The sequence below is a fragment of the Leucopleurus acutus genome (assembly GCF_964270905.1).
Source record: "Leucopleurus acutus genome assembly, chromosome: 16".
Lineage (NCBI taxonomy): Eukaryota > Metazoa > Chordata > Mammalia > Artiodactyla > Delphinidae > Leucopleurus > Leucopleurus acutus.
In genome coordinates this window covers 23,008,636-23,022,268 of record NC_139158.1, presented here as the reverse complement: position 1 = coordinate 23,022,268, position 13,633 = coordinate 23,008,636, and the positions used below count along the sequence as shown (strand labels likewise).

The window sequence follows — 13,633 nt, the reverse complement described above, 5'->3', positions numbered from 1 at the left end:
TCACAAGCCATGTCTTAAGTAAAAGCCCCAAACAAAAGTTAGGTCAGGTTCTCCTGTAAGACATCTTATCCTCACACTATGCACTTTTCCTTCATTGTACATATCACCATTGTTGTTTAACAAGTAAATGTGTAAAGAATTGTCTGCTTCTCTCCCCTGAAGAGTGTCAGCTCCATTAGGTCTCATCTGTCTTAGTCACTGTGCTGTGCCCGTCTCCTGGCACATTGCCTGACGCATGGGTGCTCAGTAAATGTTTAAGGAATGAATGGTACCACATGATAATAATGGTTGATAACTCTTTATAATATTGATGAATGTAAAATGGTACCAAACCTTTCATGGTAGGGACCTAACTCCTAAGCAACCTAAGTGTTCAGAAGAGTCTCATCAAAGTCCTCTTGGTAGGTTTTAAATAATTGATTTTCCTATTTATAGAAAACAGGAAACAAGGTAGGTTCAAATATATGCCGAGGCTCATAGACACGTTAACTGGAGCTGTAGTGCTGGCTTGATTTGTGAGGAACACGGGGACGCCCAGAAGAAAGGCTAAAGCCTGCGATTATGAAGTCCACTGGCTACTGTGAACTGTAACTGCTGATGGAGGAGGCCAGGGCAGTAGAATGGAGGAGAAAAATAATTTTGTATTTCCTCCTTTTGGAGAGTAAGGAGCAGCTTGTGATGGAGAAAAATGGTCTCTATCCACTTACCAAGTCTTTGGGGTTTATGCTTAAGGTCATATTTACTTGTTCTGTTGACAAACCATCTTCTGAAGAATGTGATTGATGTGACTGTTTTCTCAAACCATGAGGCCTCTCTGGTGATTATGGCAAAGTATTGGATTGGCCAAAAAGTTCCTTCGGTTTTTAAAGTAAAAATAAAAGACACATTTTTCATTTTTACCAAGAACTTTATTGAACAATGTATTCACCGTTTTGTTTCACTACCTTCTGCCATCATTCAGGCAACTTCGTAATTCCATCTTCCCAAAACTTTTTATCTTTTTGAGCAAAGAACTCTTCCAGGTGCCTTTTACAGTCTTCCAGGGAATTGAAATTTTTTCCATTATTTTGTAAAGACCGAAATAAATGGCAACCCGAAGGTGCAATGTCTGATGAATATGGCGGATGAATCAGAACTCCCCAGCCAAGCTGTAACAGTTTTTGTCTGGTCATCAAAGAAACATGCAGTCTTACGTTATCCTGATGGAAGATTATGCGTTTTCTGTTGACTAATTCCGGATGCTTTTCATCGTGTGCTGCTTTCAGTTGGTCTAATTGGGAGCAGTACTTGTTTTAATTAATCATTTGGTTTTCCAGAAGGACCTCATAATAGAGGACTCCCGTCTAATCCCACTGTATAAACAACATCACCTTCTTTGGACGAAGACAGGCCTTTGGTGTGCTTGGTGGTGGTTCATTTCATTTGCCCCACGATGTCTTCCGTTCCACATTGTTGTACAGTATCCACTTTTCATCGCCCATCGCAGTTTGTTTTAAAAACGAATGTTTTTGTAACATTTAAGTAGAGAATTGCATGTGGAAATATGGTTAAGAAGGCTTTCTTCGCTTAACTTATGTGGAAGCCAAATATCAAAGCGATTCACGTAACCAAGCTGGTGCAAATGACTTTCAGTGCTTGATTTGGATATTTTGAGTGTGTCGGCTATCTCCCGCGTAGTATAACGTTGATTGTTCTCAGTTAATGTCTCGATTTGATCGCTGTCAACTTCAACTGGTCTACCTGACCGTGGAGCATCGTCCAGTGAGAAATCTCCAGTACGAAACTTTGCAAACCACTTTTGACACGTTCGATCAGTCACAGCACCTTCTCCATACACTGCACAAATCTTTTTTTGCGTTGCAGTTGCGTTTTTACCTTTCTTGAAATAATAAAGCATAATATGCCAAAAATATTGCTTTTTTTCTTCCATCTTCAATATTAAAATAGCTACATAAAAATTTACCAGTTTTGATAAGGTTTTTTTAAAATGCAAGCTGATATGAAAGCTGTCACAATACAATCTAAAAAAATTGTTTCAAATGAAGTTAAAGACAAGTAAGCGCTACTAGAGCCATCTTATGGAAAAAACCAAATGAACCTTTTGGCCAACCCAATAGGTTAATTTTGCTGTAACAGTTCACAGGTGGGCAGATGGCATGAAGCTTGTTGCCCATGTTCATGTCTGAACACGCATGATCCATCCACCTTAGGGGAGGTAAGGGCAGGGATGGAGAACCCACAGAAAAGGAGCAGGGGTGAGTCTCCCCCTTAAGTTTACTCAACTCCTTATGATTGTAAACGCCTACGATTTGCTTCCTCCTGCCAGCAGTTCTTGGCCAGTTTTTACGTGCAAGCCACTGTGCCGAGCATTGTGCCGAAACAGGAATGCACTTACAGAGACTTCCTGCTAGCAAGGGGGAGCGGATCTGTTTACAGTGATTCAAAGCAGCACATGATAAATGTCATGCAAGATGTTCATAAAATGTACCAGGGAATTTTAGAGAAGAGAGAAATGACCCTTGGCTTGGAAGAGGAAGAAAAAAAAGCTTCTTAAAAGAGGTGGAATTGAAAAGTGTGGAAGGTAAAGGGGATCTATATATGCTGAAGTGAGGCAGAGGGCATTCTAGCCTAAGCAACGGCAAGAGTAAAGGCCTAGAGGCTGGAAAAATGGTGCATCTGGAAGGAATGGGTGGAAGATCAAGTTAGGAAGGTTGTTTGGAGACTAAATGTTGAGAGAACTGAATTCCTGGCAAAGGAGTTTAGTTTTATTCAGTACATATTATTTGCTGGGTGGCTGATCTTCTTGTTACAGAGGAGGAAACTGAAGCTCAGAGGTGTGACATGACTTGCCCAGGAGCATCTAGCCAATAAGTGACTTCAAGTGCTCTCTCCACCGCTGTGCTTCTCTGTAGTTAGGTTAGTTCCTCTAAACGATAATCCAGTGTTTTATTTCTAACCCTCGGTATGTGTGGTTGCTAGAGACCAGTTATTATAGATTGAACGTTAGATAAACTTATTTAGGAGGCAATCAGAATTAAGATAAGGAATGCCTAATCCTTTCTGCTTAGGGAAATCTAAGCTTAATATCCACAGAAGAACTTCACAACCTCCTGTGAGCTACTGCAGGGATGGCAGGAAGGTGTGTCATCCCTGCAATATCCCAGAGATTTGAGTCAGGTGACACGTGGGCTGAGCATGCTTGGCTCAGAGAGAGGCCTTGCTGATCAGAGATAAAAGAGGGAGAGCGTACAGGCACCTCTTATGGTGCTGCTGAAACTGAGAAGTCGTCTGTATGTCTGAGTGGACTTTCCACATTAACTGTCGACATTCTGCATAAATCAGGTGGCAGAATCAAGGTTAGATTAATGCTTAATTGTTATCGATGACAGCTTAATGAATGAGGTATTCAATTGTCCCTAGGCATTCATATTTCTTTAAATCTTGCTCTATACACAAATCACCAAAATAGTGGTCCTTAAATCCTCAAACTTAATTCCTATAATAACAGGCTCTGTTATAAAAACACAGTTTTCGTAGTAAAGAGTATTGAGTCTCTATGATAACTTGCTTATGGATAATAACTTGGCCATTTAGACTATGAGGCTTTACCCAAAGACACCCCTATCACTTGGTGACAGCACATCTTCATGGCAGACTGCCTTAGTCTCTTTGGGCTGCTATAACAAAAATACCATAGACTGGGTGGCTTAATCAACAGACATTTGTTGCTCACAGTTCTAAAGACTGGAAGTCCAAGATCAAGCTACTAGCGGATTCAGTGTCTGGTGAGGACTTCTAGTTCACAGACTGTCTTCTTGCTATGTCCTTACATGGCAGAAGGGATAAGGAGCTCTCTGGGGTCCCTTTTATAAGGGCACTAATCTATTCAAGAGGGCTATACCCTCATGACCTAATCACCTCCCAAAGGCCCCACCTCCTAATACCATCACATTGGGGTTTAGGATTTTAACCTATGAATTGGTGGGGGGTAAACATTTAATCCACAACACAAAGTTTGAGAGAGTAGGCTATGCCCTGATGTTGCATTTTATACAGTAGTTTCCGCTATATAGATATAGAATCCAAACCTAATGGAAAATGTTGAAAACTGGTGAAGATGTTTAGCAATGGGGTTGATAGAACTTGAGAGAGTGAATAGTACTTGTAGCCTGAACCCTGCTTTAATAAGGTATATTCAAGGGACGAGAGTCTTTCAACCACTCATGACATTTTGTTTTAAGAAATGTGATGTTTCCTTTCCTGGAGTTCCCTGGATTAGGACAGTTGTCCTTCTGAGTTGTCCAGGAGGACATATGATGACTGAAGTTCTGCGAATGGGGTGGAGTGGATTACTGTGAGGTCTTGTTTAGCCTGGGAGTTTATGACTGACAAGTAGTAAAGGTTTCCATTAGCACTGACCTAATGCGTTATTTACAAAATAAAACGCTACCTCTGAAGGTGGTCTGGGTTATCACTTCTTGACCGTCTCTTATGATTCATGTACTGAATCGTCTTCTATATCAACAAATGCCAAGGACACAGAAGGACGAACTTACTCTCAGAGATCACAGTTGAATCTGAGTTTTATCATGTATGGAGCACATTTAAATCTTAATGATTTTTATTTTAATATTTCATGCTCATTTGAAAAAAATTCTAACAATACAGAAATGTAGATCTTAAATAAAAAGCCTCCAAGTAAAGTCACCAGTAATCCACTCTGTCTCCTCACCTCTAAAAAGTATCCACTGTTCAGTTAGTATATTTCTCTTGATTTTTTTCTTCTATGTGTACATTAAAAAATACGCTTCCATTCTCATATGCTGTCTGCCTCTTTCCTCTGCTCTTCTGTCCTACCCATCTGTCTATATTCTTATATAAATACGCACTGCCCCCCACCTCAGAAACGGAAATGTGTCTTCCCTAGTGTTTTTCAATTTGCTTTTTTTGCTTATCTTGGCCTCTCTCCTCCTACCCCCTTCCTGCCACTCTATTCTTTGTAATGACTATTCAGTACCCTATTTCTTTTTTTTGGCGAGGGGATGGGCTATAAATTATTTCCCCAACCATCCCCCCCCCATTTTTCCCCCAAACTCTTATTGAAAAATATTTGGACTCTTTCTAGTTTTTTGCTCCTACAGACAGTGAGCAACCGGCATCTTAATTCTGAGCATTTTGAAACTGACAGTTGTCCAATTGACTGATATTTTTGTCTCTTAGAACATGGAACCCTGTTGTTCAGAGACATATGCAGAGCTTCAGTGCACAACAGACAGCAGTGGGGCTCCTCAGGTGGGGGCATGTGTGTGGGAGGCCGCTGGCCCCTCAGTTTTCTACGGGAGCTGGAAGAGACCTCAGAGCACAGGGTGAACAAAACCTTTTAAAGCCTTGAGAAGAAGGTTCCATGCAAGTGAAGCTGTCTAGAGAGCTATGTGTGACTCCATTTGTAGAGCAGATAATCAGAGAGGAAGCTTCCTGGCACATTGGCTGTGGGTTGCAGTGCAGTCCCTGGGGCCCTGGAAGATGTGTGCCCCCCTCAGCTTAGTGCCTCGCTTTATGTACATGAGGAGGGTGGGCATCCCTGAGGGCAGCAGGAGTGCCACAGTCCACAGGAGCCCTTCCCCAGTCTCATTCCCGCCTTCCCTGCTCTGGTACAGAAGGAAGGGGCTACTCCTCAGAAACGCCCTTTGACCATCCTCCCTATGTATCCCACTACCCTTTCTGTTTTGTACATTTCTGTGATTGAAAATTTTATAATAAACTTGTATTGACTTTGCTAAAGAAAAATTATTTGGGGAAATTTATAAATAAAAATTCCAAAATAGTAACCTAGCAGTACATGAAAGAACCTGGTTTCCTTCACTCTCAGCTACCACTCTATAACACGCTTAATAGTTTGGCATTATATTGCCTCCCTTTCTTTATGCATCTACCTAAATATATATATATTTTTTTCTTGTAAAAATAGGATCATACTGTATGCAGTTGTACAACATTTTGTACTTAATATATCATAGATAATCTGTATTACACATCAAAACATACCAACGCACCTTATTTTCTTCATTAGCTATATCATTTCTATGGTGTGGCAGTACGATAATTTCTTTAACTGGTCTCTTATGGTCGGGTTGTTTGCAGTTTTTCTCCAATCGAGCTGAGTTGATACGAAATACCTTCATCTAAGGAGAACCATTGGCCCAGTTGTTTACAGTAACTAGGCAGCATGGGTGATCCAGATAATCCCAACATACCTAGTTCACTTAGTACCTTCAACTGATCCCTTATTTTCATTCTCTCCCAGGGTTTGCTAGTGGCATATATCTTGGTGACCATTCTGTAGCTTTAGTGGCTTTGTGTTTTGGGTGTGTTTGATTTCTTCATGTCCTGAGGCTTCTAGAATATCATCCTCCTTTCACGTTCTGCAGACCCTTTGAAACTGCCCAGATTGGGAAACAGGAAAACCTGAAATCTCTGACAGAAAATTATCTAAAGTGCTGTGATAATTGTCTAACAGGCCTCCCTGGCCCTTACTCACTGTATATGTGAAATGATGGCAGCCTGACCTGGCTGAATTTCATTATTACTGACTACCTCTGTGTGCTTCTTGCTGAATGTCTCCAGATTAAACCTTTCAGAGTGTGCCATTTGCTGTTGGAAAGTCATATTCTGCATTTAGCTGAAGGATTTAGAACAATTTTTCTCAAACCTGTTGAATCATAAAATTCACCGGAGAAGCTTGTTTAAAAAAAAAATGGATCAGTTGATTAAGATGGTAAATTTTATGTTATATGCCTTTTACCTCTTAAAAAAAAATTGGAAGAAAAAAGGAAATGGGCCAGATTCCACTTTGTAGCTATAAAAGAGAACGAAGTTGTACTTTATATGCCTGATAGATTAATCTCCAAGACATGTTGTTGAGTGGTGGGGGAGGAGTTGCAAAATGGTGTCTACCGTATATTAACTCTGCAGAAAGAGAAGCAAAGAAAGGGAAAATGTATTTGTTTCTGTACGCTTAGAAGCATGCCCAAGCAGCAGGTAATCCTCTTTGCCTCTGGGAAGGGAAACTGGATGGCCAGGGACCGGAGTGAGAAGGAGTGTTACCTTTGGAATTTAAAATCATGTGACTCTGTTGCCTATTCAAAGGTAAATGTTTTTTTAAAGTTAGATTTCCTGAGTCTCTATCATGGATAGTCTGGTTTAATACATTTAAGGTGGGGCCTGGGAACCCATATATATTTTTGAAATAACAGCTTTATTGAGACATGATTCATGTATCATAAAATCCCTCCTTTTAAAGAGTACAGTTCAGTGGTTTTTAGTATATTCAGAGTTGTGTGATCATCGTCACTAATTACAGAATATTTCCACCTCCCCAAAAGAAAACCCCGAATCCATTAGGCAGTCACACCCCGTCCCCCCTCCCACAGGCTTCCCCCAGCCACCAATCTCACACCCCGTCCCCCCTCCCACAGGCTTCCCCCAGCCACCAATCTCACACCCCGTCCCCCCTCCCACAGGCTTCCCCCAGCCACCAACCTCCGTTTTGTTTGGATGGATTTGCCCATTCCAGTCATTTCACATAAATGGACTCTTACAATGCAGATCTTTTATGACTGGCTGCACTCACTTAGCATAGTGATTTCAAGGCGCGTCCATATTGTCGCGTGTATGTACGCCTACATGCCGCATGCATGTGGAGTTGGAGGAACTGCCAAATTAGTTTGCGAAGTGGCTTTACCGTGTTCCATTCCCATCAGCAATGTTTGGGGGCCTGGGAATCTGTGTTTTCACAGGATCTCTATGATTGTTATGCTCAGGCTATTTTGGAAAACACCGTCTCCAATAGCCCAGTCCCTCTTACTGTGGCTGTCTGTCTTCCACCCAGTGCCCAGAAGCACTGAAGGACGTGTTGATCACTGTGCAGAGAACAGCAGCAGAATGCCTCTCTGCAGAGCAGTCAGCACCCCAAGAAAAAGGATCTTAAACAGAACGAACTCTGGGGTGAGGTCAGCCAGGCTTGAGTGGGGTTTTTCGTTTGTTTTTTTTTTTTTAAGATGGAATATGGAAAATAAATCTAGCCGTTCCTTGAAACCTCAGAAGATTCAGATGGAGGAATGCATAGCATGGGGAAGCCAGTGCATAGATTGGTACATGCTTTTTCCTTCCCCCAGTGGAACAAGGATAATAGTCTTTATGAATTGGAATCTGATTTCTCCTTTTTCTAGAAGTCTTTTTTAGAAAAAACAATGTAACCCATTTTATCTGTAATTGTCTTCTGTGGCTTTTAATAGCCACAAATAAAGTGTTATGTGCTGTAGGGTATATAGAAATAGAAATATAATGTTGTACACGTGAAACATACAGTGTTATAAACCAACTTCAATTTTTAAAAAATGTTATATGATATTGGCATGATTATTCTGAACTCTATGAGGAAAAACTGTTTTCATACACAGTAGGATTTGAGTTCTAATTACTAAGACAAAATTGAAAGGTCTCCCAGACAAGATTTTATATATGGGGCAAGTCTTCCGAGGATAGAAATAAAAATCTGCTTTGAAACATTTCCTGCCTCAACGCTTAAATAACTGTTTCTTTTCACTCCCTCCTTTGGAATGGGAACTGAGCAGGGTGGCTGGGAGGAGTAGGGCACCCGGCACAAAGTGGGTCCCTCTTTAATGAGCCATAATAATAGGCACCTTTCTCAGGGCCACTTGGTAACAAACACATAAATAGAATACATAAATGGTCTTTCAGGTTGTTCTGAGCAGAATTTTAATTTCCGCCGAGAAAGGCTCTTCACTTTGTTTGATGATGGACTTAATGTCTTCACCGGAAAGCAGTGCCTATAGAGCCAGGAGGAAGACACAGGACCTGGTGGAGTCCAGGCCTGCCTGTGCTCTAGGGGGTGAGGTCAAGGGTAGGCTCAGCTCAGTTTCTTATTTTCGTATTGTGGTTAAGTTCACACAACATAAAATTTACCATTGTAACCATTTTTGAGTGTACACTTCAGTGGCTTTAAGTACATTCACAGTGCTGTGCAACCGTCACCACCCTCCATTTCCAGAACTTTTTCATCATCCCAAAGAGAATGAAACTCTGTACCCATTAAATAATACCTCTGTTCCCGCCTTCCCATTCTACTTTATCTCTCTGAATTTGACCACTCTGACTACCTCATACCAGTGGAGTTAGACAGTGTTTGTCCTTTTGTCTGACCTATTTCATTTAGCATAACGTTTTCAAGGTTCGTTCATATTTATAGCACATGTCAGCATTTCCTTCCTTTTTAAGGCTGAGTAATACTCCTTTGTATGTATGTACCATGTTTTGCTTATCTGTTCTTTGATGGACACTTGGGTGGTTTCCACCTTTTGGCTCTTGTGAATAATGCTGCTGTGAGCATTCGTGTACAAGCATCTGTTTGAGTCCCTGCTTTCATTGCTTTGCTGTATACACCTAGAAGTGGAATCGCTGGCAGATGGCAATTCTATGTTTAACTGAGGAACCACCAAGCTATTTTCCACAGCAACTGCACCAGTTTAGATTCCCACCAGCAGGACACAGAGATTCCAGTTTCTTTACATCTTTGCCAATACTTGTTATTTACTCTTTTTTTTTCATAGTGGCCATTCTCATGGGTGTGAGATGATATCTCATGGTGGTTTTTCTTTTTTAATAAATTTATTTATTTTATTTATTTTTGGCTGCGTTGGGTCTTCATTGCTGCGTGCGGGCTTTCTCTAGTTGTGGCGAGCGGGGGCTACTCTTTGTTGCGGTGCGCGGGCTTCTCATTGCGGTGGCTTCTCTTGTTGCAGAGCACAGGCTCTAGGTGTGTGGGCTTCAGTACTTGTGGCATGAGAGCTCAGTAGTTGTGGTGCATGGGTTTAGTTGCTCCGCGGCCTGTGGGATCTTCCCAGACCAGGGCTGGAACCCGTGTCCCCTGCATTGGCAGGCGGATTCCTAACCACTGCGCCACCAGGGAAGCCCCTCACCTGGTGGTTTTGATTTGCATTTCTCTCGTGATGAATGATGTTGAGCGTCTTTCCATGTGCTTGATGTCCATTTGTGTATTTTCTGTGGAGAAATGTCTATTCAGGGTAACCTTTAGCCAGGTTACTTGTTTTTTCCATTGTTGTAGAATGTCTTTGTGTATTCTGGTTATAAACCCCTTATCATATCTGTCATTTGTAGACTTGTGTTTCTTTTAACAAACGCACACCTGACTGTGTTGCTCAGTGCTGGTGATGGCCTCTAAACTCTGCTCAGCTCAGTCTTTCACCATCCCTGGGCTACTCTCACCTGGCCGCTCAGCTTTTGAGCTTTGTTCATCATCTGGGCATGGAAATAATTGTACCTTCCCCATAGGACTGCTGAGGACTGAGAATGTTAATTACCGTAAGATAGGGCCTAGGAGTTCCTCTGGTTTCCATGAATAGTGCCATTTACTACTGTCTGTAGGCCAAGACAGAAGACCCTGCAGCTTCTGACTCTCTCTGGGAGGTTTATCTACCAGAGCCCCTATATCAAGACAGGATCAGCTGCTTTGTGTCCCCCTTAGAGCAGAGCATACGACAGGCTCCCAGCAGATAGGTGTTAATTAGTGTGATCACGTTGGGCTCATCACCACACTTACGTCGTCAACTCTTGCCGCCTCTGTTTTCCCATGCATGCCCACAGTGCCCGGGAGAGCGCCAGTTCACAGCTGGAGCTTAATAACTGTGCTTAGGTGAACGCGGTACGGGTGTGAGTTCGGGGTCCTGGGAGGGAAGCTCCTGGAGCAGAGGTAACTTTACGTAGTAAACCCTGATATCAGTGTCTTTCCATACTGTGGTTTTTTCTTTTGAAGAAGGAAGAGAAGTCACTACCCCACTCTCCAGCTTCAGTCGCAGACTCTTCTCGTTAAGGGCCAGCCTCTGTTTCCGGCTGTGGGCGTTTGTTGTTGCATCTGCTCCTCTGCTGTGCTGGAGGGGCTTCTGGCTTTAACTCGGGGTGCTGCAGACCAGAGCACTGTTCTGTGCGCATCACTGCAAGCCGTCGCGGAGTGGAAGTGTATTTGAACCATGTAAACGTTTGATCTTGTCGGGTAGTTTAAAATTTCGTTTGTCAGGTCAGTGTTCTGTCTGTTCTGACCCTGAGGCTCTTTCTCATGGTTAATACTTAGGCAGTTCTAGAAAGATCTCTCCTTCTCCCTCTCCATCTACGCTCCCACCAACACACTAGTTCCTCCCCCCACCGGCTGTGTCCTTCTGTTACTCCCTCTCTCTCGCCTCCCCCTTCCTCTCCATCCCTCCCCTCTCCCTCTTCCCCTTCTTTCCTCCCTCTCACCCTTGGAGGTCTTCTTGTTTTATAGTCTGTTTCATAGTTCTTAAAGTGTCTTCATTTTCCAAATGATTCTCTGGAACTGTCACCTAATCAGAAGTCTTTAAAGCCGTGTGTGTGCGTGTGTGTGTGCGCGCACACACATTCTTTCAGGCATTTCCATTGTTATTTCTTTAACAAATACAGTGTGCGTTAGAGTATATTCAGACAAACCAGAGCTTGAGCCTGGGCTCCACCACCACGGCTGGACCCTCCCGCATACACAGGCCCTGTGGTAGGACCGGACACTTCTCGTTCCACACCTCATTTCCCACCTGTGAAGTGGGCTGCGGACAGCACTTTCCTCCTGTGGTGAACCGGATGGTTCACTGAACCAGTTCAGGTGAAGCCTTCAGTACAGGCAACTGTGACTTTTATGCCCTCTGTAACAATTTGCCACGTGCTTTTTTCACGTATTATCTGAAGTCAGTTTAAGGTTCTCTGAGCCAAATCGCTCAAAGGAGGAAGGGGGGAAGAGGAGAGCTGGGAGGCGGCAGCACCCTCTCAAGCGAACGTTCCAACGAGTCGATCACGGTGCAGAAACCCTCTTCCAGGACCCGCCAGCTGTCTTGGGCCCTCGGTGTGGCCTGACTTCCAGGCCGTGTGAAGAAGAAAGCAGACCCTGAAGTTTTCAACATTCTCATACACGGACTTTTCTTCTGTCTTGCAGCTGATGCCTTTTTCAAAGCCGCTATAAGCCTCGTTCCAGAAGTTCCAAAGATGATTAGTATTGATGGAAAGATGCGGCCCTCAGAATCATTCCTTCTGGAATTCCTCTGCAATTTCTTTTCTACTTTATTAATAGTTCCGGTACGTTTCCCCAGAAGACCTGTAGGTGATGTCTTTCTTTGACCTGTTTTACATACATTCTTAGTCCTAAAAGTGCAGGGATGTTCTGTCTATACCTGTATTGGTTTTCTAGTCAGATGTTCGAATTTTTCAATGTGTTTTCTATTCATTCTGTGTCCAGGGTATATAGTCTAGGCTCTCTGTATGGTCGAGGGGGTATCACTTAGTGGTGAGGGCTCAGGCCTCCAGACCAAGACACCTAAGGTAGAATCCCAGCTCCCCTGCCTTCCAGCTCTGAGTTTCAGGTGATTATGTACCATTACCAGGATGCAGTTTACTCATTTACAAAATGGAAATAATAAGAGTATCTACATCTCTAGGTTGTTGTGATGATTAGGTGAGCAAATGTACGTATATGGTTAGAGCAGTGCCTTAGCGCACAGTAAACACTTAAAAAGGTAATGGTGGTGTTATTTTGATGGCAAGTACCAGAAACCGCAACAAGATAGTAAAAGTCGAAGGGGATATTGTTGGAAGATGCTGGGGTTTCTTGTGGAATATAGGAGATGAGAAGTCAGGCTTGGGCTGGAAGGAATCAAGGCCACTCCCAGGATCCAGCATTAGGACCTTCACCCTAGTTGGGGTTCTTAACCTGGGGTCCACCTACCCCAGGGTTTCTGGCAGGGCAACCACGAATTTAGATGAGAAAAAAAAGGTTTTTGTGTTTTGTTTTGTTTTGTTGTTGTTGTTTTCACAAACCTCAGTGAAGTTTAGCCTTTTGCTTCATTGTGAATCACGGGCAAAGAGCCACAGTACCAGTTGCAGTAGCTGGGACTTCGTCACGAAAATAATCAACACTATGTTTATATCACATTTCAGGTGTGAAAGTTATTTCAGAAGATCGTCTACATGTTTCCTTCCTTTAAAAGTGCAGTAGTTATTAGGCCCATCATTACTTCACCAAGAAGTAATAGATTACAGTATAACAAATACATTGAAAAAATATTTTGACAACTATATTTTAGCATAATTGATTGCCTTTGTAGTCTTACATATTTTCTTTTCTGCATTAAAAATAGTACTCTGAGTTGTGCATAGGCGTCACCAGGTTGTAACAAGGCCCAGGCACAAAACGGGTCGGCTCCTGATGAAGCCAGATGTACATAGGAATCGGGGATGCTTTTTAAAATAGAGTCTTGCTTTGTCCCATCCCCGCCTCCCCACTGAGAGTCTCACTCAGTAGGCGGGATTGGCCTCTGGACCAGCATTTTTGAAAGCTCCCTCACCAAGTCAGGTGTAGGTGGTCCTAGGACCACACTTTAAGAAATGTCCCTCTGGACTCAGGCCATGAAAGCAGCCCAGCTCCCGTGGGTACAGAGTTCCTTTTTGGGGTGATGAAAATGTTCTAAAATTGACGGTGGTGATGACCGCACAACTCTGAATATACAACCAACCTATGAACTGTGCATTTTAAGTGGGT

At 42.8% G+C, this 13,633-nt stretch overlaps 1 protein-coding gene across 4 annotated transcripts in view; it reads left to right on the top strand.

Annotated features, from left to right (window-relative positions):
* Positions 1-13,633, top strand: part of VPS35L (VPS35 endosomal protein sorting factor like) — a gene marked incomplete at its 5' end in the record, with an annotated part of 129,505 nt that overhangs the window by 92,771 nt on the left and 23,101 nt on the right. For 3 of the 4 annotated variants that reach the window (XM_082857442.1, XM_082857441.1, XM_082857444.1), the window contains one exon: positions 12,035-12,174. In XM_082857442.1, coding sequence (XP_082713568.1) covers positions 12,035-12,174 — 140 coding nt within the window. Of the gene's footprint in view, positions 1-12,034; positions 12,175-13,633 lie in introns of those variants that run through there. The other variant, XM_082857443.1, reaches the window with a different exon arrangement.